Source organism: Odontesthes bonariensis, chromosome 24, assembly GCF_027942865.1.
Source record: "Odontesthes bonariensis isolate fOdoBon6 chromosome 24, fOdoBon6.hap1, whole genome shotgun sequence".
Taxonomy (NCBI): domain Eukaryota; kingdom Metazoa; phylum Chordata; class Actinopteri; order Atheriniformes; family Atherinopsidae; genus Odontesthes; species Odontesthes bonariensis.
The window spans coordinates 17,226,135-17,243,677 of record NC_134529.1 but is presented as its reverse complement, the minus strand read 5'-3'; the positions used below and the strand labels follow the sequence as shown (position 1 = coordinate 17,243,677).

At 40.1% G+C, this 17,543-nt stretch overlaps 1 protein-coding gene across 2 annotated transcripts in view; it reads left to right on the top strand.

Annotated features, from left to right (window-relative positions):
• The window catches only part of nkain2 (sodium/potassium transporting ATPase interacting 2), a 93,393-nt gene that overhangs the window by 64,378 nt on the left and 11,472 nt on the right, over nt 1–17,543 (top strand). For both annotated transcript variants that reach the window (XM_075459428.1, XM_075459427.1), the window contains one exon: nt 11,569–11,629. In XM_075459428.1, coding sequence (XP_075315543.1) covers nt 11,569–11,629 — 61 coding nt within the window. The remainder of the gene's footprint in view (nt 1–11,568; nt 11,630–17,543) is intronic.

Here is a 17,543-nt window from a genome sequence, read left to right as displayed (position 1 = left end):
AGCTTGCATAACATCAGACAGAAGCGGGCTTCTTAAACAAGTCGAAGCGCAGCAGCAGCTCCAGCACTGACCTGAAAAAACAGCAATAAAATTCACTTTTTTTGTGAGTACAAGATGTAACCCAGAACAAGAATTGACCCCAACATTGACATCTTATTGCCTAATGATTACTTTCACCTTTCTTACAGAGAAAAACTATTGACAATTAATATTCAGCTTCTGACCTTGTTGAATACAGCCGCTGATTAGAAAAACTGGATTTAAAATGTTTTTTTGTTTTTTTTTACCTGTAAATTTTAGACCTGTAAATTTCCTAGTATTTAAACTCTGGGCTGTTGCTTTGAAATGAATGTTACTATTGGTTTGATAATCTGTACAGTTACTAGTACATTAAATTCAATGTTTTCTCAAGTGTATCATATACAACAATGTCAGCTTCTTTGCCTGCTGCAGTGGTTTTGGGATATGTGAATAGTGATGCAAGCTTGCTTTATCTCTTTCAGAGCAAAATAAAGTATCAAGGCTCCATTAAGTTAATAACTTCATACTCTAATTAACATAGAAATGCCTGGATAAGCTGCTTTAAACAGTCCCCATCTATCTCAGTTTCCTGTGTGTGTATGTCTCTAAGTCTTTTTTCATTGTTGCAAAACCGATTTCCCTCTCTCCGTCTTCTTTGGCCCGTTCCTTACCCTGTCACTGCATTTCCTCCTCTCCTGCACTGTCAAACCGTGATAATTAGACGGATCAGACGACGGAAAGGAGAAACGAGGAGCGGCAATGAGACGGACCTGCCACTTTTTAAATCAGTCTCCTCTGTGGTGCGGCTCTGGGTGCTCACATACAGGCAAATACAGACACAGTAAAGAAGCCAGTGCTTTAATGTGACCGCACGCATCATTACGCCTGCAGGAAGAATGAACGTCTGTCTCTTTTGTTTTTTTTTCTCCCGCATCTTCATCCCTTATGCGCTACTGTCCCCTCTCATTGTGCGCTCACTGTGTCTCTCTGTCAATCGATAGTGCTACTTATAGTGTGGCTGAGTGCCAAGCTACCAAACAGCTGTACCACTGTCTCACTGTAATTGGTGTGTTGAAGCACTGTCATGCTCCCTGAGCACAAACTCAACAGTCTGATTGGGTTCACTGGCTGACTGGTTTAAGGTACTGGACTAAGTGGGAGGTTAGTATTTTATTGGGTTGCACCGTAAACTAAAAAACCGGTTGGCTGCCTTTTCTGATACTTGGCAGTTAAAAAAAAAAAAGGGGTGGGGGGGGTATTTATGACTGGACACATTTAAGATTTTTCCTCAATAAACCTCTTCTGGGAAGGGAGGGTATGAAAAAAAAAATTGCAAATGATGATATATGTGGACAGTGTTGGGGGGGTGGAGCGGTGCCACTGAGGCACAGCAGCTGTCAAGTTCTAACACAGAGCATGATTTCGTTTGGCTGGGTGGTCTTTTGGGCATGTGATGGACTAGTTTGCCTAGCTGGCTGGCTCACTGACCGTCTCATTTTGTCTCTAGTTTACAGAGTTACAGATTCCGTATGGTGGACTGTACCACCACTGACTGCACATCAAATCTCTTGAATTGTTCTTTATTTCCACGAGAAGCGTTGATGTTCATATCATGAGGGCACATCTTGTTTTAAGATCCTTCTGGCAGTGCCCCAAGGCTTGAATATCTCATGTATGTTCTATTGTTCACTAATTTACTCACTTGTAATGTTGCTGCACAGGTTGATTAGTTTGCTGCATGACTGTTGCAGTAAAAAGTGGACATATTAGCTTTCCATTTTTGCAAGCTTTGAAAAGAAAATATTTCACAGTGTGGATGTAATCTTTGCTTAGACATATAGCATTGGTTAATTTCAGGGTAATGTAAAGAGCTCTTAAAGAAATACAGCCCATTGCTGTAGCATAGCAGGCATGTCTTTAGTCTTTTTTGATACCTGTTTATAGCACAGGCTAAGGGGCAATTAAACTAGATTTCACAACAACAACAAAAAGACATCTAAGACGACTCTTTCTGCTGGCTCGGCGGTGTCAAGTGCATGTCGGCAAATAATTACAGCCATTAACTAAAGTGGGGAAACTAATCAGTGGAATCACCCACTGTTGTTTTTGGTTGAGAAGAAAACTTGCACACAGTCAGGCCTCCACCGCACACAGCTGTGTAACCTTGCGGATTATGATTACGGGTGAGGAAAATAATCATTAGCTTTTTAGACTAGACTATGGAACACATTTTAGGAGCGACACTGACTGTGCACGAGTCACAGCCATTTTAACGCTACACAATAGCAACACGCTTTTTTAAATGTGCTGTGCTCTAAAGTATTTCCGATATTTGATTATGTTTTCGGGCAGTTTCAGGCAACAAAGAATGATAAATGGTTAAATATGAAACCTGGGAGGGATGAGATATTACGAGAAAAAGACTGGGACTGAAGGAATATATTTACCAGAAAATTACCCTGATACATCAGTTATTATGAGATGAGTTTGTTAAATGGACCGTATTTGAATAGTCCTTTTCTGCTCTTGCTGACCACTCAAAGTACTTTTTACACTGTGAGCCAGATTCTCTCATTCCCACACTCATTCATACAGCACTTCTCAGTCTAAGCAAGCTTGTTTCAGCCTTCGTAGCACTCTGTTCTCTACACACACTCCATACAAACCCTGATGAATGCATCAGGGGCAGTTTTGGGACTCAGAATCTTGCCCTAGGCCACTTCGGCATGTGGACTGGGAAAGCAGCAATCAATCTCGCTGACCCTCCAATTGGCAGAGGACCGCTCCACCTCCACAGCCACAGCTACCATTTTTGTGTATTGTCGTATTGCGTCCTGCAGCACCAAAAACCCTATTTGAATTGCAATTAAAAGAAAGCAGTAATATCCTCGAACCTGCCCATTGTGGTCTAGATCATACACCTCATCCTTGTCATTTTGCTGTTTTCCTCTAAAAAGGCCTCACTCAATGTCTTAACAATGTTCAGATTCTTGTGATGATATCAGTCTTCTCGAGTGATCATTCTGAAATAGAGTCAAAACATGATTGTTAATACACTTACAAGATATTGGAATTAATGATGGAACATGTCAAATTTCTCCTTCCCCACCAGCTAACGTACAAAGTCACTGGCATGCAGACTGTTGATTCTGTTTTCATTTTTTTTGTGCTGAATTGGCTGTACCTTTGTTTTCTCTGGCTTCAGAAAATAATACCATGTTTGGGTCAAATTGTACCCATGGCAGCAGACCAGGCTGCTTATCATAGCTGTTGTCATCCAAAGATCATGGAAGAGAGAGGAAAGAGGAAGAACAATGTAGGAAAATTGAATATCAGTCAAGCAAAGCAACCGCTGCGCTCCACAGCGCTAATCCCATATTTGCTGAATAAGTTAAACCTCTCATGTTTGTTTGTTTCAAGGTAGCACTGAAACTCCTGAATCAATTAAACAAAAGCATGCATCAGAGGCGGCGGAAAAACTGTTGCATACGAGGGCAGAGACTCCAGATGAAAGCCAGCATCCTCTGAGGGTGAGCGGGTCTGATGCTGGCTTTTCCCTAATTTCATCTGAGGTTGCTGTGAGCTGTGTGTTGTTTGGCAGGCGTCAAACCATTTATTTGTTTTTGTTCTGTTTTTTCCGATGAAAGTTGATTAGATGTAACTCTTGATTTTAGGATTTGGGTAATTTTTTTAGTGCAGCTTTTGATGGCAAAATATTTTCATCACATAATTCACAGAGAACATGGCAGGTTTGAGTTTAGCCAGGCGTCATCAGCAGATTTAATCCCCTGGATGGGACACCTTCATCACAGCGCAATTCATCTGCAGGAAGATGACACAGCTGTAATGGATTCTTTCACTGCAGATGAATGCTTTTTCCAACATGGGGTAATATATCCGACACAAAGCGTGGTTACAACTGTCGGCCACAAGAATAAAACCACTGACAGTTGAGGTGAATGCTACTGATTATCTCGTTACAGTGGTATGTGTGAATGAGTGGAATACATTAAGCATTTCTTAAAGCTGAGTTAAGATGATTAGGTGACAGCACCACAGGTCTTGTGCGGCTTGGACGGTACACAGTGGTTACTGAAAGGTGGTTTAAAGAAGGGCAACTTGTGAATTAACAACAGATCACGGGTGCCAAACCCTCACTGACTCATCGACTCACAACTTATAGAGCTTGCAGGTGCTGCACACAGAGCCACCAGATGTTTGACTTGACCTTGGGGCCCTGCCCACCTAAGGAGGGCTCCATAGATCATAGAAGGTGCTTGAGATACTAAAAAACACAGAGATGGTTAGTATTCAGATTTACACAGGTGCGGATTTTGTGTCAAAGAAATAATTCCAGGCAAATGGATCCTAAAAGCTATAGATTGTCAAAGTACATGCTGTTGCTCAGTTTCAGATTGTTCTCCCATTCAGGACTACGTACCTGACAAAACCTTCTGTGTTAAAATGTAATTGTTTGGTAGCTCATAAGGCTGTCACTTTTAAAAGTCTCTTCGGACACCCTCAGCGATCTTGTGGAGTTTGTCACTCTACAGGTCAGATGTAGAATGTTGGAGCTGATCGGTGGAGCAGGCAAACAGACTGAAACTCTACAAATAAGATTCAACAAAAACACTGAGAAAGGCTAAAGAAACAGGAAATAGGACAGAATTCATTAACGATCTAAATTACTTTGTGCTGTGAAATCCTGTGAGCTGATTCAGTTTTTTTTTGTTTGTCCCCCCCCACAAAAAGTCTACAGACTTTCAGGGAGAAAATGCAAAGCCGTCAGCAGTTTTCTCGCTGCAGTTGTTTTGGGCAAAATGCAACCTCACCTTCCTCTCTGCTGGAGGACAAACTGCGCCTCGGGGTGACTGGCCTATAGATGCCCTCCCCTGGTATCTGTCCATACTTTTCTAAAAGGTTTCATCCCATGATGCTAACACTAGATTTATTTTTTTTTATTTTTTTTTGTGTTCTCAGGCTATGCAGAACACACCCGGCAGATTTCCCTCCCTTACTGAACACCAGCTGTTTGACATTCAGCTAATTTCTCCCTTTGCAGCTTTCAAAACTTCCAGGTGCTCTTAGTGTCTCTGCCAAGTGAGCATTTGGGACTTGATTATTGTTGGAAATTGTGGTGATTCAGTAAATTTTTGGGCTTAATGGGATCTCGTTGCCAAAATTGCACACTAAAGATGTACAGTGTCTCCACACTTTTAATGGGATTCTTAAACTCGAATGGTATCATCAGTAAGGCTTTTATTAGAACTTTTCCTTGCAAGAAGACGAAAATATCTAGCAGCTGGTTACCTCACAGTTTGGTGTGTTAAAAACAATACCCAGCTTAAATGTTTTTAGATTCTCATTAACGTTTTAGGTTTTATTGTTTGTATTTAATGAGCTAGCCCTCGCTGGTGTATGTTCAGCAGGTTTCAACACTTTCTGTTTTTAAGTGTCATTTAAAACACATTTCTATTCTTTGGCCCTTTATTCCTTATGGGGGTTGCATTTTTTGTTTCCATTTTATTTTTTTGCTTTTACTTATTCACTCCAATTGCATTAATGCTGTTGTCTCTTATCTTAGTATTTGCGCTGCCTTTATTACTTTTTTTATGCACAGCACTTTGGTCGGCAGCACTTGTTTATAATGTGCTTTATAGACTTAAACTTGTTCTTTTTTTTAACAGGCATTTTTGGTGCTCAGAGGAGGAATCCGAGCAATTTCTCTTCTCATTGCACCATCGTGTAGTTTATGTGAGGTGTCACACTCCTAAATTTAGAAGTCAGTCACAAATTAAACTACCCGAATGCCCACTAAGGAATCAAGGTGCAGGGATGGTTCCAAAAAGCTACAGATACTTTGTCGCTCCAGCTCTACTGTAATGGGGTACAAGCACTGTGCTTTGAAAGTCTTTGCATTTCTCTACCTTCTAGTCTAGCTTTGAAAGAGAAATTCTGTATCCTTAGGGACAAAAATTGGGCTTTTATGTTCTGGTACAGAAATGTAGTCTAAAGACGGGCCTGATGCTCAAAATGTCATCACAGTAAAGATCCTATACTTGGGCTCTTAGGAAACTAGGATCGTTTTGCACTTTTTCCATGTCTGCTGTTGTTTGTTCAAGCGCCCAATCCAGTAGATCCCTGAATGTGCATATATCTTTACTTTGGTTTTCCTGGTACAAATACGTTCCTCGTAGGAGGCAAAAAACATACCCTAAAAAATAATCAGACCAAAAATATATACTTTTATACTATCCATTCATTTTCTATATCCTCTTTATCCTGTATAGCATACACACACACATTCACTCTAATGGTCACTGTAGAACCACCAGTTAACCTAACATGCATGACTTTGGACGGTGGGTGGAAGCTTAAATACCTGGGGGAAACCCAAGCTGGCACCAAGAGAACATACAAACTTCACACAGAAAGGTCCTGGCTAAGATCTGAATGCCAAAATGTATCAAAATTACAAGAGGAAGCATTGAACTATATTATAGTGAATAAATTAACAAACCCTCTCAATTATAAAATCTATCCTGAAATAAATTCAAATGAATAAATAGATTAAAAACTCAGAATGAGCTAATAACGGTTTAGCTCATAGCTTGATGCTGTCAAAGATACAGTTATGTACCCCGTTTGTACCTTAAGGGTCTCCATTTCTCTCAATGCAGGAGATGACTATAATAAAAAAATCTGTCATTCCTTTTTTTCCTTTGATATTAGCTGAAGAGAGAGATTGGGCAATTAATTTGTTGACCAGTCTAGCCAAACTGTGTACTGACTGTTTTATATCCAACAGGGCTCCCACTTTGGGCACTTTGTTATCCTGTTGGGATTTATTTTGTCAGTACCAGCGGGCGGTTGCGTTGCCATTGTTTCACTGTGCTGTTCTGGGTCCAAACAAGACAACATAATGTCATGAAAAATCCTTTTGGAATGCTTGTAATTCACTCAGCATTACCTTCCTGTACACAAACAGTCCACACATGTACGGTGTAGTCTTGTTATTCATTACTTTTTGTTGATTCATGATCAGGTCACAGTCTAAGACATGACTGGCCAATAAAGACACTATACTGTACTGTTGGCAGTACCTGCTGACAGGCAGGTATAATGCAAGAACATAATTGCTTTGTCTTTCCAGGTAACAGCATTGCAACATCCCATTTCATTTCATGATTTCACTTAATTACTGTTAATGCAGACTAATCTGTTATAAATGCCGAGCCGTGAAATAAATTACCCAGAAGCTGTTGATGAACTTTGAGCTAACATTGAAAACGTGGCTGCAAATTGCTGTCAGTGTTGCAGTGTAAAATTGAGCAGACCGTGTGCGACTTGGGGGTTTAACAGCAGCAGCAGCACAGGAAGCTAATTTTGCCGTCAGTATCAGTGCAGATATTAGTTCAGACCGTTCTGTTCAAGCTCTGAAGGTGAAAATGTTACAGTCAACCAACGCAAATAACAGGCGCGTGTGCATTATACAGTTTATCATCATCTCCCTGTAGCTTAGGGTGTTGCCACTTGGTTAACTGATTTCCTATTGAACAACTAAGTACATTTTCTGTATTTGCCATGGCAGCAAGCGTGTGCTCTACTGTATGTTTAAAAAACCAGCTACAGATACAGTGAGTGAGGCACACACAGCTGTGGGGTGAACATGTCATTGCTTGTCAGGCTGATCAGGGCAGGCATCCTGTTTGCGATCATGCTGAAGTGTTGATATTTCCATTTCCACTCGTCACACTGAACAATCGTTTCTTGTTCGGCAGTAACCAGGTAACTTTAAGACAAAAGGGAAAAAAAACGAGCCACTGTTTGTCTGAGAAACTAGAGGGTGGCTTGGTTGTTTTTAGATTACATGAATGCAAACAGAAGCTGAAAAGCAGAAAGGATGGAGAGAAGAGAGGCAAGTAAATATGTAAATATGTGTTATAAAGCACAGGTAGTGGTACGTCTTGAGAAGAAGTCGATTTGAAGCGTCACATCAAAGTGAAAGTGCTGAGAGTCGGATATTTTGTTTAAGGAGAGAAACTTGAATAATTCCAGGGTGATACGTGTTTGCTTGATGTGTCAGCTTAAGTGAAAGAAGATAAGCTCAGTTAATAAGCCAAAGATGAAAGCAATACAAATTACTTGATTAATATCCGTTCATATAATTGGTATCATAATAACTGATTAATGAACAACTTCTCTGAGCGAAGTCTCCCGCAAGCAGAAACCAGTGCAATCTTAAGACTTTCATTTATTATATCAGGTTTCTCATTTCTCTTGGTAACTGTATAATATGCTGAACGCTTAAAAGGGCAATGGGAGTGCAGTACAACAGAATGAAATGCAAATTAATTAAGTTACCTTCAAAGACAGTACCATTGTTAGTTTTAATTTTGAGTTAAGAGACATGGATGGTTGCTTGAAAGCATTTCATCAAAATTTAGATGAGGATCGTATTTGGGAACAGGTTGGCCTAAGAAAGCCTCAAATACGACAGAGGGGCTTGAAAAGTTGCAAATCCTTTGGAATTTTCTATGTTCTGCGCGATAATGATCTCAAACATTATTCCAAAACTCGTTCCGTTGCACATTCATTTATTGAGGAAAACGATCCGATGTGACATATCTGTAAGCAGGAAAATCTCAGTTTCAAATTCTTTAATTACTAATTCCTATGCTTCAGTCACAGACAGATATCCTCACATTTTCTTCTAAAATTTGCAAGTCAGGATTTGTTCAATGATAATACTGTAAGTCATTCGGGTCCAGATGCAGCAAAACAGTTCCACATCATCATACTACCACCACCATGTTTCACTGATGGCAAAAGGTTCTTACTGCTGGACTGTTGGAGTGTTTTCCTTTCTCGAAACATAACGCCTGTCATCTATATCGAGAAATTCTACTTTGATCTCATAAGTCCAACAGTCTTTTGATCATATTCAAGAAACTGAAGATTGGCAGCAATGTTCTCTTTGGTGAGAAGTGCCTTTGTCCTTGCAGCCCTGTCAGGCACACCATTGTTGTTCAGTGTTCAGGACTTATTAACATTAACACTGGCGGATGTGACAGAGCCTTATAGTTGCTCAGATGTAACCCTGGTTCGTTTTGTAGGCTGATTGTAACTTCTGCCGGCCCGGATCAGGCTCACACTCAGAATGGTCTCTAATTATTATTTGCAAACCTTTCCAGAACAATCACGTTTTTCTTTTGTTGAAAAAAAAATCATTTTACAAGCATCTCTCCACTGATAAGCAACTCTGAGGTGAATCAGAAATTGCCTAGATACACTTCAGTAAACATATATGGTCAAGATCCGACTTTGATGGATTCGTGTTGTTTGAATAAAACAGGGATTGTTTTGTCATTGACTAAAAAATTGCTGCCAATTCCTGTCATATTTATGAAGAAATACAGAAAATCCCAAATGGCTAACAACTTTCAAAAAAATTCTCTGTAAATGCTTAACTTTGCAGGGTTCTTGAGCAGGATAGTTCAAATATAACTGCAATCACCAAATGTTCTCAGACTTGCAACAATGAATAAGATAAGCCACATACATAACAACCCCATAGATATGCACCCCAGCTATCATATTTGGATTTCCACACTTTGAAAGAAGATAAGATCAGATTTATTGTAAACAGGATATTATGTTTACATGTAGCAACACCAAAAAGGAATACTGAGTCTCAGGAATATTAACAGGATATTGATGTGCAGGGAAATTTGCTCTGTCACATCTGATCAAGCGTTCTGTACTGCAAGGCCAACATGACACTCTGCACCGTGTTCAGTCGCGCTAACTAAACTGCACCCGAAAGTCATTTTCCGAGGCAATGAGCCTGCAGAAGACAGAATGGGCTCCTAGTGTCTCCCCAAACTCTTCAAAGTCTCTTAAACAACATTTTGACTTTGTAATGTTATGTCTCCTTCAGGTGAATACAAATAGAAAATGCCACTTCAGACACGTAGGAGAGGCTGCCTGAAGGCCAAGGCCATCTTAATCTTTCAAATTACAAACTGCTGCCAATGGCAGTGACGGCTGAGATGTTGTAGCCACTAAAGGTTATCAGCATCTTTGATCAGTGGTCATTTTTCAAGGCATATCTGCTGTATATAACTCATTGATTTTCTCATCCCTGTTGATGCCCGTGCTGAAATCAGCATCATTGTCTACTTCCAGCATTTGGCTCAGCTTTGAATAAATGCATCCCCCACACGGCCCCAACACTTATATATCATTGACTTGTTTCCTTGTATGAGAAAGAGTGGAGCGGGTGGAGAAATAAGGAAAAGCTGGAAGGAAAGACAGGGGAAGGGAACGGTTTGTAGGGGCAAGAGACAAAGGCAGAGAAGCAGGAAGCTGGAAGGAAACAGTGCGGGAGAAACTGAGGGAGGAGAGAGGAGCTTTGGGAGCTGAACATTATTTAGACTAAATGAGGTCAAGACCTTGAGATATACGCTGAATCTCAAATGCGGTTTCTTGGTACTGCAGCTTGAACTGCGTTTATGTGTGTGTGTGTGTGTGTGTGTGTGTGTGTGGGTGGGTTAGCACTTGTACATGTAGTCAATAGAATACCAGCCAGGTCAATGTCATTTTCTCTCAACACTTAAAGCCTGATTTGAAGACTAAATCCTCTTTATTCCGTGTAATAATACCTCATACAAACACCTATGTCTGCCTGTATCTTCTCTTTCCACATTTCTTCTCTTTCATATCTCTCTTTCCTCATCATTGCAGGGTAATAAGGTCACAAAAATGCCATCCTTACATCGACTGCACCTTCCTGCGTCTTTGCTCCAATCAGCCACCTACTATCAGTTGCCTTGGAAACAGAAAGCCAATAAGCGAGCAGATCAGCGAGCAAAGGTGTTCTGCTGGTGTGGACTGTGTTATCGCTGTCTAATTATCACGCTGAAACAGACACACATGTTTAATGCTACCTTTTGTACTAAAGTACTAAACTGCTGTTGTTTTTGTTTAGTTTAACCGATATTTTTGCCAGGAATGGGTATGGATGCAGGAGTCTATGAGGTGGTGAAATGTGATGCAGATCTTTTTGGTTACAAGCAAGACTCAGCAAAGGCCGACCTAAGAGGTGTGGATTATAGTTACAAATACGGAGCTATCGACCTCAATGTGGAAACACAAAAACAACAGAGGCTGCTGAAAATTCAATTTCAGTAATCACTATCTTACTAAACAGACGTACGTCTGGGGTGAAGGTTGTAGCCTTTCTTTTTTTTCATAAACTTGTAAGATGTAAGGATGTGCATTTAGTGTCAGTACAGCTCAACCATGAAAATCTGGACTAACCTTGTGGCTGTCATTGAAGATACCGTTTCGTGTATGTGTGATTCAAGTGCTCTATTTTGGAGCAAAAAGACCACACTGCTGTTCTGCTCCACATACACCAACACCTGTTTCCCCTTTCTGCTCTGACTATTTGTCTGTGTTTTCCTACTTTTATCTCTCTGTGTGTTGCACAGGGAGAAAAACTAATTAAAATATATCTGTTTTTGCTTCTCCTTTTGTCTCTAGCTGGTGGGGTTTATCTATGCCTGTTATGTGGTCAAGCTCATTTCTGAAGAAGAGGACAGCTGTAAGTACAAAGTCACAAAACTGCATTCACGCATGCCCACAAACACCATATAAAAGTATTCTCGGAGTTTTAATTTGTTTATCTAATCATTTAATTGTTTTTTAATCGTACAAAATATCAGCAGTCCCGTCTTTTTCATAAGAGAGAGCTGTGTACAATAAATAATACCATACAATGTACATAAGACACATAAGCAACAGACAGGTTGCCATTAAAGGAAAAACGTAGATGACGTAAATTCCGTCCGGCTCATTTTCACTCAGTGTCTGTCTGCCAACTCACCTAAATGGAATGCAGTTATTTTTAAAGTTTTGGATCACACCTGTGTTATTCCCCAAGTATGGAACAAATGGATGCTGTCATCTGCTCTTGCTCAAATAGACTAACTAAGTTAGCTATTAGCTAAGTCAACACATTTTTTTCCTAAAGTAGTTTACCTGATTCTCTTCTTCTGACCAGTGTGCTGTTTCGAGCTCCACTTTCTTGACCAAATACGGTGTCTTCCACTTCCAAAAAAGAACAAGATGGCGACACCCAATTGCCCAACTCGAGGCTTCAAATCCACCATTCTCCAACTAATGGAGACTCTCCATCTTTTGTTGCCAGTCTTTGGTTATTCCTATTTTGATAAGCCAAAATGTCTGCAGTGAAAATGTTTTGTGATATATGGAACTGCAAATACTTGGGTATGTTTAAGTTGTCCAGTAGTTCCCAGCACTGCCAGGGTGTTCAGCCATAACACCACAAAGCTTCGGGGCGGTGGTGGAGCCAGAGAATCTTTATAGAGGTAACTCGGCTGAGAAAATCACTCTTATTGGGGTGGCAAAGGAACTGAGCTGTCTCGTTATTGTTATAATAAAAGTCAATTTTACTTTAAAAGTACATAAAATAACTACATATATATATATGCATTGCTCAGCTCAGTTGTTAAAGTGGGAACTGGAGGCTGTTTAGAGCTGTGGGTAGGACAGCATGAGGCGTTGGAAAGAATTGTTTTTAATGCCTCTTTTATTGACACAACTGTTTGTATTTTTTGTTTTCAAGCACAGTTTTGCTATATTTAGTTTGCATAAAAAGTCCCATGCAAATAAAGTCGGACTGACTGATAAAATAGTCTCTAGAACTACAACCCCATTTGAAGGAGTAGCCCTCTGAAGGACTTCACTGTCGGCACTGTGAGGGGTGGCCATGGGGCCTTGGCTCTGCCCCTTTATAGGGAGCAAAAAAAAAGCTCAGAACAAAGGGAACTGTGAACTCAGATATCTGAGCTTAACACTAGCCTATTTGAAAGCTAAATTAACTTTGGTTCAGGTAGCATGAGCTGTGAAATTTATGCTAATGAATATTAATGTTAGTCATAAACGCTGCAATTGTCGCAACAGCAGTAAGAGCAGCTTCATCTGAGGTGGTGATGTTACCAGGATAATGCAAATACCAACTCAAGAATTTTATCAAAATATTTAGGTGTTCATTTTAGTGCCACTCTTTTGGAGCAGCTCTTTTTATGCATGGAAGAAAGGAGGACAGGGAGGCAAGAAACTATACACAAGAAACGTGCAAATCACACAACATAGGCCAATAAGCTGAAAATAGTGCTTAAAATATTGCTGCTGGCGGATTTGTTCAGCTGCAGCTTGCTTGCTAGTTAGAATAATTACAGCTAGCTTTTTGAGTTAGGTGAAAAATACTTCTGACATTCTGCTATTTCCGGACAGTTATTTAAAGTGGCTGTAAACAAGTTTTTTTCCCCTTTTGTAGTCATTGATTAAATGTAGATTGGACAGTGGTATAGCCATAGAATATTGAAGTTTAGATTGGTTCCTTATAAGAGCTCACTTCCACGGTGCAGTTCTATCTGCCAACAGGTGCAAAATGTCCCAGGAAAATTACTCAATTCACAGCGCAAAGAATGTGCGTCTGCAGCCGGTAACTAAACTTGGAAGCATTTTTGCAGTCGATTTTCCTTCAAACAAATATCTGTAATCTAAAAGCATGAAATAACCTACCAGTCCTTATCCTTATTTTCCTCTGTCACCATGTTTCTACTTTGGACTAAATAAATGAACAAATTGCTCCTTTTCCCTGCATTGTTTCTTTTTGATCCCTCTCCACCCCAACACCAATCCCATATTTACTTGTTTGCACAAGCAATTCTAAATTAAAATTGAACTTCTTAAAATATTATGGCAGTTTCACTTTACCTCTTCAGTGTTCTGGCCAATAGTCATATCACTTGGAAACAGAGACTATTCATGTAGCCATTTGATATGAGAGAGCATTTCAGAGGGGTATTAATTTCGCACATGATGACTAAATTAGCATCCTTACCAGCAAGTGATGCATATAGAGCACAGAGACATATGGAAAAAGAAATGTTCATGTATTGGAGCATAGTGCTAGTTGATCCCAGTTTGATTAGGCTTGCCAACTCTTAGACTTTTGGCAATGAAACATTCGCTTTCAAGCTCTGACTAATGCTACCCTGCTGCCCAAACAAATTTGAGTCCAAATGGGAGAAAATAACTGGGTTTGCCTACACACACAGCAAAGTCTGAAAACCAAGCTTAGGACATTTTTGCACCAACACTGAAACATGAAAATGAATGCAAAATGCCCAATTTATAATCTGAGTTTTGACCTGAGTTAAAACTGAGTTAGTTGTGACTACTTTTAACAACAGTAGCAAGATCTGTACAAACATTCAGTAATAAGAGGACAGAGCACATTTTACACACATGTGGCACAATAACTATTAGTGATTCAGGACACAGCTCAGAGTCTAACAGCAAATGACACTAAAGATATTGTATGCTAGCTGGCAGGACTTAAGAGCAAATAAGCACAAGGTTTAATCCGTTCCTGACACTTGTGCTTTTTTGGGTTTGGAAAGGTTAAGAAATAAAAACTCTTTAAGTGTGAGTTGTTGCTCTGTCCAATTCTTTATATGTAGAAATCCAAAGGTTGGCAGACCTGCTGTGCTTAGTTACAGTTGCTAAGCTCCGACTACACACTAGAGAGGTATCGTGAATAGTCATTTTGTAATATCCTTGGTAAGGTAAGCTTTTTGGTGGTTTTAAGCCAGGCTCTGTAGCTCTTCCACTCCCTCCGTCCTCCCTGGCTTTTTCATTCTCTTCGTGACAAAGCAACACTGACTTTACCGACAGAATTCAAAGTGAAACCTGTTGCTTGCTAGTTACTCACAGCCAGGCTCATTCTTTTACAGTAATGTGCAGAGAAAGAAATGAGGGCTAGAGTATGGAGGATAAAATAGATTCTTGCTTCATTCAAACTGTAAGACTTTCCCACATACTTTCCACGTTTAACCACCATCACCAAGCAACAAACTGAAGAAGAGGAAGAGAAACTACTCACCAGTCCATTAATACGGACCTTATCTTTATTCAGCCTTTAATCAATATTTCAATTCATCGTTTTGGAATTTCACCAAGGTGACACTGACTGACAATTTCTGTTTTGCCAGTTTGAATTAGTCTAGTGAAGCGTGTACCAGTTAAAAAGAATGAAAATGAGTCAAACTGACATGTTAATTCAACGACTGTTGTATTTTAAATGCGCTCTGCGTCTCCGTGCATTAACATGAATGAGCCCATTAACCCGAGGCCATCAGTTTCTTTATTCATTTAAAGTAGGAGCACCCGTTCTTCCTGAGGATCAATACCCACGCATGTCTTATTCAACACTGGACTGAGGATGCTGTTTGCTAAGGCATAAATATTGATAGGTAATGAATGCAGACGGGATCAGTGGAAATGGTTTGAAGCAAAGAGAGTAGACACGTTTTCCTGCTTTCCTTCTATCCCATAGCTGATTGGGTGTTAAGATTGACAGGGGAAATTAGCCTGTCTCATAAAAACTTCAGGTCACCACTGAGAGGCTCTTCGTGTGACCAGACTGTCTCTCTGCTCATCGAGGTCACAGTAAAATATTAAACCATCACATTGTTAAAGTTGGAAGAATAATTTATTGTAATGGAACACTGTTTTCACCCCCATTTTAATGGAATGTAATTGAGTTTCAGGGGTTATTTATTTCTTTTGAGATGAGTTATTTTAAACACTGCATTCTAATGAGCTTGGTGATGGCAGTAAACCCTAAAATGCCAAATTGCCTTTTGCCTCCGTGTCTAAATAATTAATGTCTTACAGTTGTTAGTATTTGGCCTTTCTTTAATTGTTGCGGTTTGGCCCTTGGCTGTCAGTGCTGGCATTTCTGCTTATTTTGCACCCCGAGAGAGGGGTCTGGTGAGGCTAAGCAGCAGTGTTTGTGGAGACAGAGCTGGAGGAGCATGTTGTGTATTAATGTGAATGCTTCAGTGCTCGGCGATATGGAACAATGCTGCTTTAAAACATGCAATTATTCAATTATTCTTTCCTTTTTAATAAAATAACTCAAATGTTAGGGTCTCACATGACAGATTTGGATGCCTGGTTTTAAGTTCCTGGGCCTCAGCTGGAGAAAGATGATGGATGTATGGTATTTCCAATACTGATTTGAATCCAATATTTCAGTCAGCAGATGATGACATGAGGCAGTAGTCTTTGTTTATGCTGACAGCACTGCCATCACAAGACCTTTTTTGATCAAACTTTAATTTAGTTTGCTGCTTATTTCATGGTAAAGAATCGCATCAGTGGCCAATTTAGAGCCTCCAGTACATCTAAATTGCATGTGGGTGGATCATGTTGGAAGACAAACACTATCTCGCAGGCATGAGTAAAAACTTCAAACTTCCCAGATTTGAGACATGCTCGGGTGCATGACTGATTTGAACATTTCTTTGCTAAGGGTCAAATGCTTTCAGAAAGAATCAGGAATCAATTTGAGGTTTCCAGCTACTATCAAGGCGTAATACGCATTAAAGCGCGTCACAGCCATCATTTCCATTTCCAAACAGATTATTTTCTCCAGAAAAATTTTGAAATCTGTTGTAATCTTCCTGTTGCATAGCCTGAGAGCTGCACGGTAATGTAGTCTGGGAGAATAAACAATAATCAGCGAGCTTTGTGGGGAAATTAAGAAGCTAATACTCACAGAGGACTGACGAAGATTTTGAATAGCTGGGAAAGCTAATTACGCTGATAATTATTCTATGAGTGTGGGTATGTCTGTGTGTATTTTTTATGTGTGTGTGTGTGTGCGAGTGTGAGCGTGTAATATAATGTATTATTGCCGGTGTTATCCGTCTCAGAGCTACTCAAATGCCCAGATTCTAATCAGACATACTTGCCATCAGCCACACAGCTACAAACACAGGTAACTAAAGCCAACTTTACTTGATGAGTCTGTGTGAATGGAAACATACGAGGCACTTAAGTCACAAGCAGAAATTCACACGTTCAAAATTAACGAATGCCACAGAAACTTAAAACATAACATGGAAACACTGGGAGTCTCTGCCTGCATCCAATTTTTTCTCAAACTCTGGAGAGAATTGGAGAATCCAAAACCTTATGAATAACAAATCTGAATTCTTAAATTGGGTCTCCACAGCTTGACAGGCAGCACCCTTGCAGGTTTAGAGGCTCCATTTCCTCTAATGTTCAAAGGGTCGAGCCTGGCAGAAACTCCGCAGAGACTATTTGACTGCAGGATGAATCAGCAGGAAAGCCTAACCGTTTACACCAGGCCACTCTCGAACAAAAGGATCCACACAAAGAAGGAATACACCCAGCGCGGTGGTAGCTCTGCATTGTCTATCATAATGAGCCCAACGATCAGAAAATACCATCAGGAAAACCGTGACCAGAAAAAGAAGATCATGGGTTTCCTTGCGTGGTGCAGTCAGAATCTTTCATGGCCTCAGTGTGAAAAATGTGAAAAATAATAGATAAGATGATGCCACAACGGGTGTTTCACACATTTTTAACCACCAAGACAAATTTGACAGCGATAA